Source organism: Enhydra lutris, unplaced genomic scaffold, assembly GCF_002288905.1.
Source record: "Enhydra lutris kenyoni isolate GAN:26980312 unplaced genomic scaffold, ASM228890v2 scaffoldscaffold19, whole genome shotgun sequence".
NCBI classification, from domain to species: domain Eukaryota; kingdom Metazoa; phylum Chordata; class Mammalia; order Carnivora; family Mustelidae; genus Enhydra; species Enhydra lutris.
This window is the reverse complement of record NW_019154103.1, coordinates 32953999-32970025: the sequence shown is the minus strand read 5'-3', so window position 1 is coordinate 32970025 and position 16027 is coordinate 32953999. Positions and strand designations below refer to the sequence as shown.

The 16027-nt window shown below is 35.4% G+C and overlaps 1 protein-coding gene across 1 annotated transcript in view; it reads left to right on the top strand.

Annotated features, from left to right (window-relative positions):
- The window catches only part of LOC111148446 (transmembrane protein 232), a 254105-nt gene that overhangs the window by 19123 nt on the left and 218955 nt on the right, over window positions 1-16027 (top strand). The window contains exons 5-7 of the mRNA XM_022504999.1: window positions 792-891; window positions 4390-4556; window positions 10095-10249. Coding sequence (XP_022360707.1) covers window positions 792-891; window positions 4390-4556; window positions 10095-10249 — 422 coding nt within the window. The remainder of the gene's footprint in view (window positions 1-791; window positions 892-4389; window positions 4557-10094; window positions 10250-16027) is intronic.

The following is a 16027-nucleotide window of genomic DNA, read 5'->3' as shown; positions in this document are numbered from 1 at the left end:
CATTGTTGTGAGGAGGATTTGGACTACATGTATCTTGATAGTGATATTGTTTTATTTGTTTTTTCCATAATCTTATGATTTAACAATTTAGGAATTTGTGTTCCATTTATTTCTCTAGTTTGTGGGTTTTTTTCTCATACTCTGTGAAAATTTCACACATCATATATTTTTGCAGATATTCCATTTTTTGTATTCTATGTAAAACAAGCTTGCTACACATGAAACTTCACAGAGGTAAGATAGTAGTGTTTATTTAGCAATGACTTTTTTTCAAAAGGGAATCCCAAGCACAGTATTTCTCAAAACTAAAGAAATGTTTTTTAAACTGTTTTGACTGAGACTCATAGAAAGAAATATCTTTTGCATTGCAATCCGGCATACACATAATACGCACTGATTTATATACCAAAACAAGGAACTGTGCAGTGTACTATGATACTTTCTTTTCCTTTCTTTTGTTTAAAAATCCCCTCTCAATTGATTTCATGAGTCACTTAAGGGGCATGACTTGCAATTCGAAAAATACTGTTCTGTAGGACATGGAACAAAATAGCATTCAGTATTGGTCATTATATATAATGTAGAAGTGATTTATAAAACTTTCTTGGCTGAACCGGTATTTCAACCTTGATATAAATGTTTTAAATTTATTTCAAAAGCACATAAGCTCAAGTGAGTTTGAAATTGTTTCATCAAAAGCAAATGTAATAATAAAATGGTTTAGTTTCCATATAGTTTCTAAATGTTTATTGATGCAACACAAAAATACTTTTTTCTTTTTCTTTTGACAGATTGGCTATTTGGTCTTCTTACGACTTTTTATATATTTCCTGCATGGTCACCTAGAAAGTTTTAAGCAACATTTATTTAGGCTTCAACCATATTTGTACGGTAGACTATCTTTTATTTTCTACACTTATAAATGTTTTATGTTGTGGTTTGAGTAGCTCGGACTATCACTATAAAGAACATAAGCTGTCTTTTATTTTTCATGAAAAGTAATAAGTACAGTATTGCAGAACACAGATTCTGGGCTAGACTGTGTGGGTTTTACTTTTAACTTTCCTACCTAACTAAGTGCATGACCTTGCTTGTGACTCAGTTTCCTCATCTGTAATAGTTTCTACCTCTCTAGATTTTAAGTTTAGTAAGGTAATACTAGTGACAATGTAGATGCCAAACTAGAGTAAGAAGAGTGTGGATGCAGGGCACCAATTAGTTATGACATTAGTTGAGCAGATGTTAAAGATTATGAACTTTTAAAATGGGAATGAAATAGAGTAGAATAGTTTTGAAAAATGTTGAGGAGGAAAAAGACACTAAATTTGATGATCAATTGAATGTAGGCTATATGTAAGGGAAAATGAGGAATTCCAGAGGAATCTAAAATTTTACATATAGATTTTACAAATACAGATTTTACAAATACATATAAATTTTACAAATACAGTCAAGATAATGGTACTGTACACTGAAAAAATCTTGAAGAATCATTGGACATGTTGAAATTTGAAGGTCACTCAGATACATATATACAGTGAGCAGTTGGAAATACAGATTTGGAACTAGGGAAATAAGCAAAGACTGGGATTCACTTATTTCATATATACTGACGTAGATGATTTGACGGTCATCCATGTTATGATGGCTGAAATAAGCTTGGGGTGGGAGGTATTGAGGGTGGAGAAATTAATTCTAGGAAAAGGCTTGGGAAACAAACATTTAGTAGATAATTGGAGTGCCATACATCAGTAAAGGGAAATAAAAGGGAGTAATGACATAGAAATCTCAAGAGGGGAGGTTCAAGAAGATCAACATCATCAAGAGCTATAGAAGTCTTAAATAATAGGAAGTCTGAAAGTTGATGGGATTCTGTAAGCAGAATATCACTGTTGATCTTGGGTGGGTTCCCTTTGGAGAGGTGGAAGCAAAATTCAGATTGGAGGTGAACAAAGTACAGGGAAAGTTTAAGCATAAGACAGAGATGGTGAACTATTACAGAAAGCTTAGCTATACAGGGAAAGAGAAATAGATCAATAGTTTAGATGAAAAAACAAGGTCAAAAAGCAGTTGCACTTCTTTGTTTCTAATTTGGATGCCTTTTATTTCTTTTTCTTGCCTAATTGGTCTGGCTAGGACTTCCAGTACTAAGTTGAATAAAAGTGGTGAGAATGGGCATCCTTATCTTGTTCCTGATCTTAGAGGAAAAGCTTTCAGCTTTTCACCCTTGAATATATCTTAGCTGTGGATTTGTCATATGCAGCCTTTATTATGTTGAGTTACATTCCCTCTATACCTGTTTTGTTGAGAGCTCTTTTAATTATAAATGGATGTTGATTTTTGTCACACACTTTTTCTTCATTTATTGAGATGATCATATGATTTTTAGCTTTCATTTTGTTAATGTGATGTATCACATTGACTGATTTCAGGATGTTAAACCATCCTGTGTCTCTGGAATAAATCCCACTTAATCATGGTGTATGAACTGTTTAATGTTTTGCTGGATTTGGTTTACTAATATTTCATTGGGGATTTTTAAATCTATGTTCATCAGGGTTATTGGCCTATAATTTTCTTTTCTTGTGGCATCCTTGTATGATTTTGGTAGGGTAATGTTGGTCTTGTAAAATGAGTTTGGAAGAGTTCCTTCAAAGTTCTTCTGTATTTTGAAAGAGTTTGAGAAGGAATGGTATTCTCTTTGAATGCTTGGTAGAATTCATCAGTGAATCTGTCCGGTTCTGGACTTTTGTTTGTTGGGAGATTTTTGATTAGTGATTCAATCTCCTTACTAATAATCACTCTGTTCATATTTTCTGTTTTATCTTGATTCAGTCTTTTCAGTTTTATGTTCCTAATAATTTATCCATTTATTCTAGGCTAATTTGTTGGTGTATAATTTTTCATAGCAGTCTCTTATGGTCTTTTGTATTTAATTTTTTTATCCCTTGTATTTCTATTGTAAAATGTCCCTTCATCTCTCTCTCTCTCTTTTTTAAAGATTTTATTTATTTGAGAGAGAGTAAAAGAGAGCATGAACAGGGTGGGGGCAGAGGGAGAAACAGGCTCTAAGCTGAGCAGAGAGCCTGATGTGGGGCTGGATCCAGAAACTCTGGGATCAAGACCCAAGCTGAAGGCAGATGCTTAACTGACTGAGCCACCCAGGTGCTCCATCTCTCTTCATTTCTGATTTTAGTAAAGGCTTGTCAATTTGTATTTTCAAAAAACCTTTTTTTTAGTTTTAAATAAACTTTTTTGGTTAATGGACTAAATAAAAAAAAACAAGGTCAAAAGAGGAAAAGATTAGTATGTTGTAGGATAAGAGATAGAGACTCAAGATACAAGAAAGGGAATATTTGGTGGAAAAAGTCATGGAGGAGGGAATAGGAGATAATAGTAGAAGTGTTTTGGAGACTGAGCAGTAAATTGCAACACTACTACAAATTCTGACAGTTTGAAACCAAGACAAGACTGTAGACTAGCAGAATAAGAATTTATGTCTGTCATATCACTTGTTTTGAATTCTTCATACATTATAATCCTCTTTTTAACTCCTCACTGTGTTCAGCATAGTGACTCATCAAATAATCAGATGATAGTGGCAAATTAATTTTGAAAAATTTGAATAAAATTTCAACATCTCACATTAGCTTGTTATTGTAGATCTATCCCAAGAAAACCAATAACTTTGTTTCATATAAGGATAAAATCCCTAGATTTTACCCTTCTATCAAATACTGTTAAGTAGAGCCTTAGCAACATAATGATTTTTACCTGGGGCCATTAGCATCTGCTTCCTCTCCATATAGCCATCCAGTAAAAGAGTAGTTATTATCATTTTTTTCAACTGTCAATAGATTGAAATTCAAAAATTGTCTAAAAGTTTACAAAAAGAACAACATAAAGATAATTCTATTAAATACCACCTAGTGTTATGTTGACATAATTGTAGCTATACTTAAAATATATTCTTTAAAATAATCAACAGCAATAACATCTTGAAAATGAATAAAACTGGAGAATGTAGTGTTAACAGTGATGATTTGTTTGTAGGATTACAGTTTCTAAGTATCTATTATGAATAGAGTATGTTTTAACTCACCTGGAAGTTTCCAACCATTGTTGTGCGGTAACTATACTTAATTGGACATTTGACCATTATGCAATTGCTGTTCTGAATTATATTAACTCTTAGGTATTATTTACCTTGTAGTTTCCTATTATGCCAGCAGGGGTCATACGTAACATATAAATCTTAGATGGGGAAATGTATAGCAGTTTCAACATCTAAGAATTGAATTTAATTATATTTTAGTAACTAAAAGACAAATGAAATACAATGCAAGATACTAATGAAATATTTATCACAAATTATTTTTCTTACAATAGCACTTTGTTTCTCTGGAGACTCATATCACAAGTATCCAAACATCTTTTCAAATGTGCAATTCATTCTGAAAACCATGGAAATTATATACAAAAGAGAACTCCTTTCTGGATCAATTTTTAGCCCTGTGGAAAACAAGAAAAGCCATAAGAACATAGATTCTGATATGGTGAGTATATCCTAGTGCATAATGAGTCAGATAATATTGATATGATTAAGTAAATGTGCTTGCTGATACTGTAACATTATTGAAGATGAGGTTAGCTGGTGGTTGGGGTAGGGCAAGAGGTTCAAATAGCAAAAACACTAAGCCATATGCACATTTTCTGGACAGCAGTTAATAGTATTAGTAGTGAGACATCAATATACACCACTACTACTTTAAATAGAGTAATGTCATAATACCTTTTTCCTTATAGATTTCATCTCAGCTGTATAATTGGAAATAACAATGTAATTTAGATTAACTTATAAATGAGGATTTTAAGATATTATATTTGTATTAAAAGGAAAGTTCATAAAGTACAGGCTATTAATGACAGCAATTGTAATATGTGATGCTTCCATAACTCATATGTAATAACATTTAAAATGCTATTAAAGTCTACTGAAGTGTTTTTAAATGGTTCAGAATTGAGGAAATAAAATAATCCCTAGTATAGTGAAAAATTGTTTTTTAATTTCTAACTTGGATATTAGTGATCAACATGAAACTGTCCCAATCATGGAATTCCTTGGTATGTAATAAACTATGTATTATGCAAATAGAGCTACAGTGAGCCATATAATTGTTCACATACATTATAGGCTGATATATCTCAAAAAACAAACTTTAATCTCTGGGTCATATGTATTTCCTTCTCTCACATATACTCCAAAAGAAAGCAGCAAACACTTTCCCGAAGAAGACATATAAATGGCCGACAAACACATGAAAAAAATACTCAACATCACTTAGCATCAAGGATGTACAAATCAAAACCACAATGAGATACCATCTCACATGGGTCAGAATGGCTAAATTAACAACTCAGGAAACAACAGATGTAGGCAAGGATGTGGAGAAAGGGGAATCCTCTTACACTGTTCGTGGGAATGCCAACTGGGGCAGCCACTCTGGAAAACAGCATGGAGCTTCCTCAAAAAATTTAATAGAGCTACTCTACAACCCAGCAATTGCACTTCTAGGTATTTATCCAAAGGATACAAATGTACCAATTCAGAGGGGCACATGCACCCCAATGTTTAAAGCAGCAATGTCCACAATAGTCAAACTATCGAAAGAGCCCTAATGGTCATTGTATATAACTACAGTGGAATATTACTCAGCCATCAAAAAGCTATTACTTGGCAATAATGAAATCTTGCCACTTGCAACAACATGGATGGAACTAGAGGGTATTAGGCTAAGTAAAATAAGTCAGAGAAAGACAAATACCATATGATTTCACTCATATGTGGAAGTTAAGAAACAAAACAGATGAACAGAGGGGAAGGGAAGGAAAAATAAAATAAGATGAAAACAGAGAGGGAGGCAAACCGTAAGATACTTTTAACTATAGGAAACAAACTGAGGGTTGCTGAAGGGGAGCTGGCTGGAGGGATTGGGTAATTGTGTAATGGACATTAAGGAGGGCACTTGAAGTAATGAGTGGTGTTGTTTGCAGCTGATGAATCGCTAAATTCTACCTCTGAAATTATTATATTTTTTAAAAAAGAAGATGCTATCTAAAAAACAAAAGAAGAGATCTATGTTCTTATCACTCTTGCTGTACAAAAGCTACAAGGAAATGGAAGGTTCCTGCAGTACAGCTTCGCCTGAGCTGGAAGGGGCAAAATGTCAACACATGAGAAGAATGTATCTGCTTAGGGGTGCCTGGGTGGCTCAGTTAGTTAAGTGTTAGCCTCTTGGTTTTGGCTTAGGTCATAGAGCCCCATGTCCGTCTCTGTGCTCAGCACAGAGTTGTCTTGTCCATCTCTGTTTCTCCCCACCCCGGCCCCACTCTGTCCCTCGGTCTTGAGCTCTCTCTCTCTCTCAAATAAATAAATTTTTAAAAATTAAAAAAAAATTCTGCTTAGTGTGGGACAAGTGACTAAGTCTGTGCCTTTTTCCACGAAGAACAAAGAGCATAGTTTCAATCTTTTCTAAGTTCTATTTTAGCTCTATACCTCTGATTCTGTGAGGGGATTATAACAGATTTTAGCATATCAGATTTATTGTTCTCCGTTTTCTCCTCTCATTCCCACACAATAGAAAGAATTGGAAAGGTAGTGTAGCCACAATGCTGCTAGAATTTCTGGTTCAGATAACTAATTCAGTGCTTGATTACATGTTTGAACATTTTCCCCCAGTTTCAGCTCAATTTCTTGAGTATAGCTTGGTCTAAGCCAGCCTTTCCTGTTCAGTTGAGTACTTACCCATTCAGTACCCATCTCTCTCACCTACTGGGAGAAGACAGGAAGAATCAGAGAGGAAAATGGGAGTATAAACAATACATCTGTATTCATCCCCCCTCCTTTTTTTGTTACTGACATGCCACATTGGAAGATTTGAGGATTTATTCCTATAGCCCTCATTCTCCGGTAATGCTAAAAGGTCCGTGACAGCATATTTTGACCACTGCAAAATACTTTGTTTTTAGTATACTTATCAGCATTGGAGTAAAAGCACAAGCATTTAATTTGTTTTCCAAGTGCTGCCATAAAATTGCTGAAAAGTTAAAGAATTCCGTAGGATATACATGTTAGGATACATACAGTATGGGTGTTGGTTCTATTTAAGCATAGGAAATTTCCTTTCCCTGGTGCTAGAACCCATTTCTTCTTTTAATATCCTTCAAAGCTGATCCAGATGCAAGGTTTCCATTGACTTTGACAAATGGTGCACTTTAATTAGCTCTGTGGCTTTCAGAGCCAGAACACTGGATTGAGTTTTCCACTCTGTATGTTGCTCACTAGCAGAGCTGAATTTGCTGAGTACAGTTGTCTCATGAAAATAACAACATGGTTTTTTGGAGATAGTAGATGAAGGTCAATTGAAATGTGGTAGACCCTTTACTAAATAGCTGCATCTGTCCTAAAGTACAAGTAGTTTTCTGAAATCTAGGAAACACACAGAGTTTACATTCAAGTGTGATTAGCAGTCTCATCCTCTAATGCTTTAAGTACTCGGGAAGCCAAAGTCATCTAAATATGGGACATTTGGTGCTATACTGCAGTATTATGGTTACTAAGATTGGGTTAGATTGAGACACAGGTTCTTTAAAATTAGAAGCATTATTCTATGATTCATATCCTATTATCTAAGTTGCACATTTGTGTTAAGAGGTCCTTTTATGACAATGTCAACCAACCCCCAGATGATTGAAAACAAGGGTGAAGCTCAAAAAGCTATCCCTGAACAGCCAAAATACAACCCATCCTTCAAGGCTCATTTCTGTTTTAAAAGAGCATCTGGTCTGATGTTCAGAGCTTGTGTACTCAAATTTGTATAAAATTCAAGCTGATGTGGATATCTGAAATTTCAGCCAACACTAGGTTAATAGCACTTTTGTAGGTGGACTTCTCAAAATACATATTGTACAAGTTGTAACTGATAGCTTGTTAAAGGACATAATCGAGAGGTTGGGGCCACTGGTTGACTCATGAGCTGGAGCTGGGCAATCCGAGGCTTCTCTCTGGGATGCATGTTCTGCTCACTCTTCTCACAGCTGGAGCCATGTCAAGGATGTAGCCCTGAGAGAGCAAGGTGTTCTTGGGATCATCTGGGTGGTATAAGTGTCTGAACCCAGTTAAGGCCTCCTATAAACCTTAGGATTCAGGTGAGCGCAGAGGTTTGCTCGTCTTGCAGTCACCCAAGACAGGCTTCCTGAGTAAGTTCCCTGGCTTATTAGACCTATCACCTACCAATATGGAGTGGTCTGTCTCTTTCTTTAATATCTGTTTGGCCTCTGTGTAAAGGATCCAATTTGCAAAGGAGCATAGTCCCAAGCTGGGCAGCAAAGCAAGAAGATTAAAGAACTGTAGGAAGTGGTCATAAAGCCAAGAAAAAAAGGAAAGAAGGAAGAGAGGAAGGAAAGAGGGAGGGAGGGAGGGGGGCAAAAAAAAGTTCTCTGGGAGTCATTTAATGCTCTGCTCAGTGTTTTGAAACTGTGCTAAAAGAGCCCTCTTAACTTTTTTTTTTTTTTAAGATTTTACTTATTTATTTGAGAGAGAGAGAGAGAGAGAGAGAGAGGGAGAATGCACAAGCAGGGGGAGGAGAGGGACAAGTAGACTCTACAGTGAGCATGGTGCCCATCTCAGAGCCTGATCTCAAAACCCTGAGATCATGACCCGAGCCCAAATCAAGAGTTGGAGCTTAACCAACTGAGCCACCGTCTTACACTATTTTAAAATAAAGCTTTTCTATGGAATATTCTAACACTCTAAACATTGGCTTGTTTTCATTTACCTTTCTGAGTGATTTTTTTCCCACAGTCGGGAGCCTTGTACAGAGACTTTATCTTACTCATGACTTTTATCTCTAGCATCTGAGTTGCCAACATAAAAAATAGATCAATACGCATATGTAGGACTTAATTAAACAGTTTACTAGAAACCTAATATATCTTAGTTTAAAATTTATATATGAATCTGGCCTTTCAACTTAATAATTAACATGACAATTATATTTAAGTTGTATATATGATGTTGTTTGTATAATAAATGAGAATTATAAACCCTTTTGGAGTCTCTCTTAAGTCTTTCTTTTGAGCATAAAAGAATGAAATATTAAATACATATCACAAGATGTGTATTCAAATCTGTATTGTTGGAAACAATTAAATGAGTTATGTTATCACTGTCTAACAATAAAATCAGGTTTCTTCATACCCCTAACTTTAACAGACCAGTTAAATCTATGAAACGGTTAGGAAGCACTTCAAGAAAAAACAAAGAATCAACAGCCCATTTTCCCCCTGAATTTGTAGACTTTTGAAATAGTTACTTAGTAGACATTGACCATGTCCAGGTTAACAATCGAAGGGAATCAAAATTTGCTGCCCCAAAATAGGACTCTTTGGCATAAGGATTATTTTGGGATGATTATTTTTAAGAAATCACAAACATAGGAGAAGCTGTGAAAACTGAGTAAAAGTTACCCTTTTTGTAAGAGATATTTACATTTTAAGAGAGGTGTCCATTCCTTTGGTTGTCTCCCTCTGTACTAAGAGAAGGGTAACTCTAAATCTCTAGAAACTCTTATCAGTGGAGAAGGCAATGACAAATTCTGTGTAACAACCTTACCCTTGTTTACTAGGCTTTTCCTGTTAACATCCATAACTGCACATCCCCCCTTTTGTCTTTAGCTAGAGAAGGTATATAAGATAATGTCTTGGGCCATTTTGAAAAGTATTCCTGGGTCTCTCCCATGTGTACAAGAGGTATACATGTTATTAAACTTATGTTTGATTTTCTCCTGTTAATCTGTCCTTTATTACAGGGGGTGCAAAGGTCTCAGCCAAGAACCTGGAAGGGTAGATGGAAAATTATTTTCTTCCCTCACACTATATATATTTACAAAAATATACTTAAGTAAGTTGCTCTGTTTGGTGTAACATGAAGTTTAAGAAAATAATGCATTTTCTTTGAATATTTTAAGTTTATTTTCACATTTATTCAAGTCAAATAGCTCATTTCCAGATATATTTTTATGTTTTAATTCCAGGAACATTTGAAACTTAATCAGGGAGGATATGAAGTTAACCACCTGCTCTGGCACTGTGTTGCTGCCTGGTCATGTGTTCAGAAGAATAGTCCTCAGCTGAATAAGGTGCTTGAACATCTCATCTTTCATAAAGTGCAGCTTCAAAAGAAATGCTGGTAAGAGGGATTCTATAAATCCAAAGTAATTCATGGAGAAACCTTTGTGTTTAAATGTTAAATAACCTTTGTTCTAAAATGTTAATCACACCTTAGTTGACTGTGAAAATAATTTATAATCTCAGTTCCAAATGCATTGGCAATTTATATATTTTGTATTAGTTCATTTCATCAATAAATTGTTCCTATATCTCTCTCTCTCATTTTTTTGTTAGATTGCATGCATGTATTGCTTAATTTATCTTTACCAAATGAAATTTGTTATTGATAAGAAGTGTCTCCCCCCATTTAAAATATCCTTTTTTTTTTTTAAGTTGTTGAATAATAGCAGTGAGGTACAGTTTATTGTCCTTGGAGGAAATACATTGAGATTCTGTTTCTTTATGCCTTACTTGTAAAGTGTAACAAAAATAAATCTTGACTGATAAATGTTAGTTTCCTCCTGTACATATATTAATTTGAGAATGAAAAAGAAGTCTTATATTACTACCAAAGAGGAAATAACATTCAATGGAGGGGAGAAGAATTTTAAAGGAATATTTCTGAAGAGAGCAATCAGAGGAGATATCCCTGTTCAGTATTTTAGGATAATCAAGAGTTCTTAATTCCTCTTCCAATGCTAATGGTAATAATAATACTAATGATAGTAATAATAATAATAATAGTAATAGTAATAATAAATCTGTCATGCCATAGCCAAGTTGCAAATTCAATAATCATATAGTTTTCTTAAAATTAGTTCCTGTTTTTAGGCCTCTGGCTGCCCACTCTACACCAAAGTCCTTTGTATATGTAAATTCTAAGAATCTGGAGGATTCCTTTTGAAGGAAAGGTGTTTTCCTAGTTTAATTTGAAGTTTTTGGGATTCTAGATCAAGTAAAGATTTCTGGAGGATGGCTTAGATTGCTTAATTTCCTAGAAATAGCCTAGTTCAGAAGACGCTTCATCAAGAACTTATTCTGTCTTGTCCTGTGATGGGAGAAATCTACTCAATATTGCAGTTAACAAAGATTGTGATTCTTTTAAGTTTTAAAACTAAGGATAATATCTCTAAATGGGAAAATGACAATACAAATAGAATATAATTTTAATAAGCATATATTAATAGAGAGCTGATAAATATGACAAAAATTAGAGATTCTCACTGGTGCAAATTTGGTTATTCTGAAAGCCATGGAGATTCTTTCAGACCACTCTTACCATAGAAAATAAGTTGTAGGGGATTCATAGACACAATTTAGTTTTCAAAAGGGTGTAGAACTAATTTAGCTCTTGAAAGACTCTACCTTGATTTAAAAAATAAGAGAAATTGCATTTTAACATATAAAAGTATGTATTACATGACTTTAAAGTTTATTTTCAAATTACTCTAAGAGTTACCAAATAAGCAAGTTTAAAGAAATACTGAGATAGTAAAAGTGGCTTATTAAGATTAGCTAATTCTGAAAGTCAAGGAATTGTTTCTTTAACCAAATTTCAGTTTTACTGTACCGCATCAACATTGATTTAGTTTGTTAATGAATTGTCTTGTTCAACCAACCAACCAACCAGCCAACCAATCAACTAACCACAGGCCCCAAATGTTGTCACTTGGTCCAAGTTCCCAAACTAGTGTATAATATACATAATCTAATTGCAGTTTCAACCTCCCACAGAAATTTAGTCTTAAAAAGGTCAGCTAGGAATTTTTCAGTCTACACCAATGAGTCTACCACTTGAGCCTTCTCCTTCCCCCTAAAAAGATGAGATTATCTGCATGATGACACCTTGCTTTTCCCCCTAGAAAGCAGCCTCATCTAGAATAATCCTTTTCTTTTGTTAACAACTTTCTTGCTCCAATGACCCTCCCTCTATAAAAACCTTCCAACTCCTTGGAACTCCTCTCTACTCAATAGATGGGGTGCTGCCTGATTCAGGAATCATTTTTTTTTAAAAGATTTTTATTTATTTATTTATTTGACAGAGATCACAAGTAGGCAGAGGCATACAGAGAGAGAAAGGAGGAAGCAGGCTCCCTGCAGAGCAGAGAGCCCAATGCAGGGCTCGGTCCCAGGACCCTGAGACCATGGCCTAAGCCGAAGGCAGAGGCTTTAACCCACTGAGCCACCCAGGTGCCCCTGATTCAGGAATCATTTAATAAAGCCAATTAGAACGTCAAATTTACTTGTTTGACTTTTGTTATTTAATGGTCTTTAAGGTAGTTATTTTCAAACTTATTATTTACAGATTTGGGGCCATTGGAGATCATACCAAAGTATTCTGACTTTGCAAATGGAGAAACTGAGGCCCTGTTTATTAGGTTACTAGTGAGTGCAGCGAGATTTTTAGGGTCCCAGTATAGCATGCTTCAGTACCTTATCCCTCTATCATTCTGGCTGTATAAGTAAGAGGATAACAGTTTTGAGGCAACTTGTCACTAAATACTGACTTCTCATTTACTGGGAAGACGTGGTGGAAATCAAGTGAGGGAGGGGATGGCAGTGTTTAGACAATGCTGAATGAACAGAGGGGTAAACTAAAAAAACAGTGACTGTTTAAAATCAAAAGGAAGGGGTGCTTGGGTAGCTCAGTGGGTTGAGGTCTCTGCCTTCGGCTCAGGTCATGATCCCAGGGTCCTGGGATCGAGCCCCACATCAGGCTCTCTGCTCAGTGGGGAGCCTGCTTCCCCCCCACCACCTGCCTCTCTGCCTACTTGTGATCTCTGTCAAATAAATAAATAAAATCTCAAATAAATAAATAAATAAATAAAATCAAAAGGAAAAGATAATTGCTTAAAAAAACACTGCCAAATAATTTTGAATCTGTTTCTTATATTTACTATTTTTTTAAAGAGGTTTCAATATTTCTTTTTAAAAAAGTGGTGAGTCTAATAAACAAAAATAATCCATTGATATTTAAAGGTTAATTTTTAAGTTCACAATTTGCCCAATTTCTGCTATCAAATTTTCTGTTGTAATGATGATGTTATACCAAATATTAAAGAATTAATTTTTCTTCTTGTAAAGTATTTAAGTCATTTATGGAATAATCTATATAGCTATCCAGAAGTCACGATTCCAGATAAAACAAAACAAACTGTGATGTAATTATCAAAATCAAACCAGAAATGCTTTCCATTTCTGGGGAAACTTGAGTGTTGGTCTTATATACGCCAAAGACTGGGTACATGTAAAAAATTAAGAAAATGAACAGTGTATTTAGAATGAAATAGAAATATTGAGGCATCAGACCTTGATAGTAAATTGAGACTTTGTCAGGATTTGCTGGACCAGATAGCCTTGGAGCTGTGACACTTGGTGGAAGATAAATTTGGTGTAGTAGTTGAAATTCAATGCCAAGTGACTATTAAGAGGAGTAACCTGAACAATTTTGTTTTCCATGCATATCAGTAAAGTTACCATAATGATGAATCAATGTTCAGAGATTTAAAATGCAGAGAGGAGACCATCCAACTGATTGATCAGAAGACATTTTATTAATACTGGCAAAAATTGCTTGTGCCCATGTAAGTGAGTGGTTCTCATCTGCCCATTTCTGATGTTATCTATCAGTAGATAATTCATCCCATAAATCTCTGCCTTGCTTCTTATAACCCCCTTTATAAAAATTATACCATAGAAAAGGAAAGAAATAGAAGCAAGTAGTTTCAGCTGAGCCTGAAACTAGCCGGCCCAGAATCCACAAAGAACTCAGGGAAGGGATCACAGAGATAGAGCGACCTCTGCTCACTAGGGGACAGGGAAAAAAAAACGCGGCAGAGGAAATGCACTAAAGACAATAAATTATAAAACAGGGTGAAGAAATAGAGAAAAAGGGACTACTACATGAGCCCCTCCCAGCTGTCATGCACCAGCCTTTATCTGGGAAGTTTAGCTGCCCTGAGCTGCTGATAACCAGCTTGCTGTAAGGCAGATTTCCGTTTAATATGGTTAAATTTTATATGATGCTTCATATTTTCAATGCTCCACCCTGTGGTTTGGCCTTTTATAAACTGCCCCATTTGCTCTGGGAAGATAGCTCAAGCCAGTGCAAAAGGCTTTCTAATCTAACATGAAAATAATGAATTGTGTTTATAATTGAATTATTAGCCAATGAAGACTGCTGAGAAATGCAGTATGGCATTTCAGTAGAGCAGTATAACATATAAAATTATATCTCCCAAAGCAAAATAGCTGATTTAATGCGCTCCATGAATGTATTCCAAAAAAGTTTGACAATTTAAAATTATATGGACATGGCAAGTGGTTTCCAGAGGTATAGTATTTGTGTTTGCATTGAAATGAATCAGGCAAGGAATTAACTGCTTTGTATAGGCAGCAAGGCCTTACTTTCTGTCTAGATCACGGATACCGACGTTGCTTATCTCCTGAACCCCAGTAATTATAATGTTCAAGTGACAGTCTAACCCAAACCATTCAAACACCTTTTTTTGTCATTAGCCCTCCTCCTTCATGAGCTGAGATGGCAGTGTAAGTCCTTACTTTTCAGGCTTGTTTACTGGATTTTTAAATTTATCCTGTGATCCTCTGGGCTAAGTGTAACCATTCAGTCTCCAGCAAGGGTAAATATGTAATTATGCCTTGCTAGGTTATGGTACAGTAAAAAAACATTCAACCTCAAGTCAGAGGTTGCTACCTGTCTAATTTTGAATGAGTTGCTTAGCCCCATGAACAGTGTCTCATTAGCAGGTAAATAATTACACTAGCCACTTCAGAGAGCTTTTTGAAAGATTTAAATGAGATAAGTAATGAAAACACTTTTTATACACGGAGTCTCCCCTATTACTTCTTGTCCTACGAGTTCAGATCTGAATTGGTTTTTTCCTAGAGAGGCTTCTACCTACTGAATTTCGATCTCTATACCTGGCATACATCTCCTCCTCAAGTTAACTAAATTACACACCCTAACAGCTACATTTTGGAACTGTTGCCCTGCTCTCTACCATTTCTGTCACAACCTTGGTTTAGGCCCATATTGTCTCATGACTCTTGGAGCTTTTTAACGGGTCTCTTTGCCTTAAGTTTTCCTTTCCATAGTCTGTCATACTCTGCTGCCAGGGTTACAACCTAAATGTGATTATACCACTCTCTGGCTTAAAATTATTTAATAAGAACTATTTTGGCATGACATGGGTTACATCAGGGTCTCATAACTTGTCATGATCAGAAAAGAGCAAAAGGAGAAAAAAAAAGACTGAAAGTTCCTGCTACTAGGTAGGACTCATGGCCGCCAATAAACCAAACAGATGAAGTGCCTGATAGGACTGGATGGAGGTGACAGTTAGTGATCCACTGGTGCCTTCTCTGGTGAAGCTGCATTCCTGGCTTGTCCAACCCGCCAGGCCTTCGTTCTTGCCCTCTGTTATCCCTGGAGCTCTGAGAATGAAGCTCTGCCAGCAGGACACGGAGCGCCTTTTAGCAGACACACAAAAGACTAGATTCACAGGTAGTCCATTTTTTCTGAGTATCAAAAATCAGACAATGGCAAGAAAAATGCATTCTTCAAAGTAGTTTTCATAAATGGCCAAAATCAAGAATGAAACCCTGCCTGCCCTCCTCACGTGCAATGAAGATTGAGCTTACTTTATTTGAATTAATCCTCCCTTAACATACTTCCTAGTATGTTAATATACTCTGGAGTTTCTGATAACATTAAGGTTAAATCACAATTTAAAATGTTATATCCCCTCCTTAAAGGATAAATTATATCAATATTTAATTTTAAGGGTCATATTTCTGAAATTATTTTGAATTATTAAATTTTATCTATTTTTCCTAC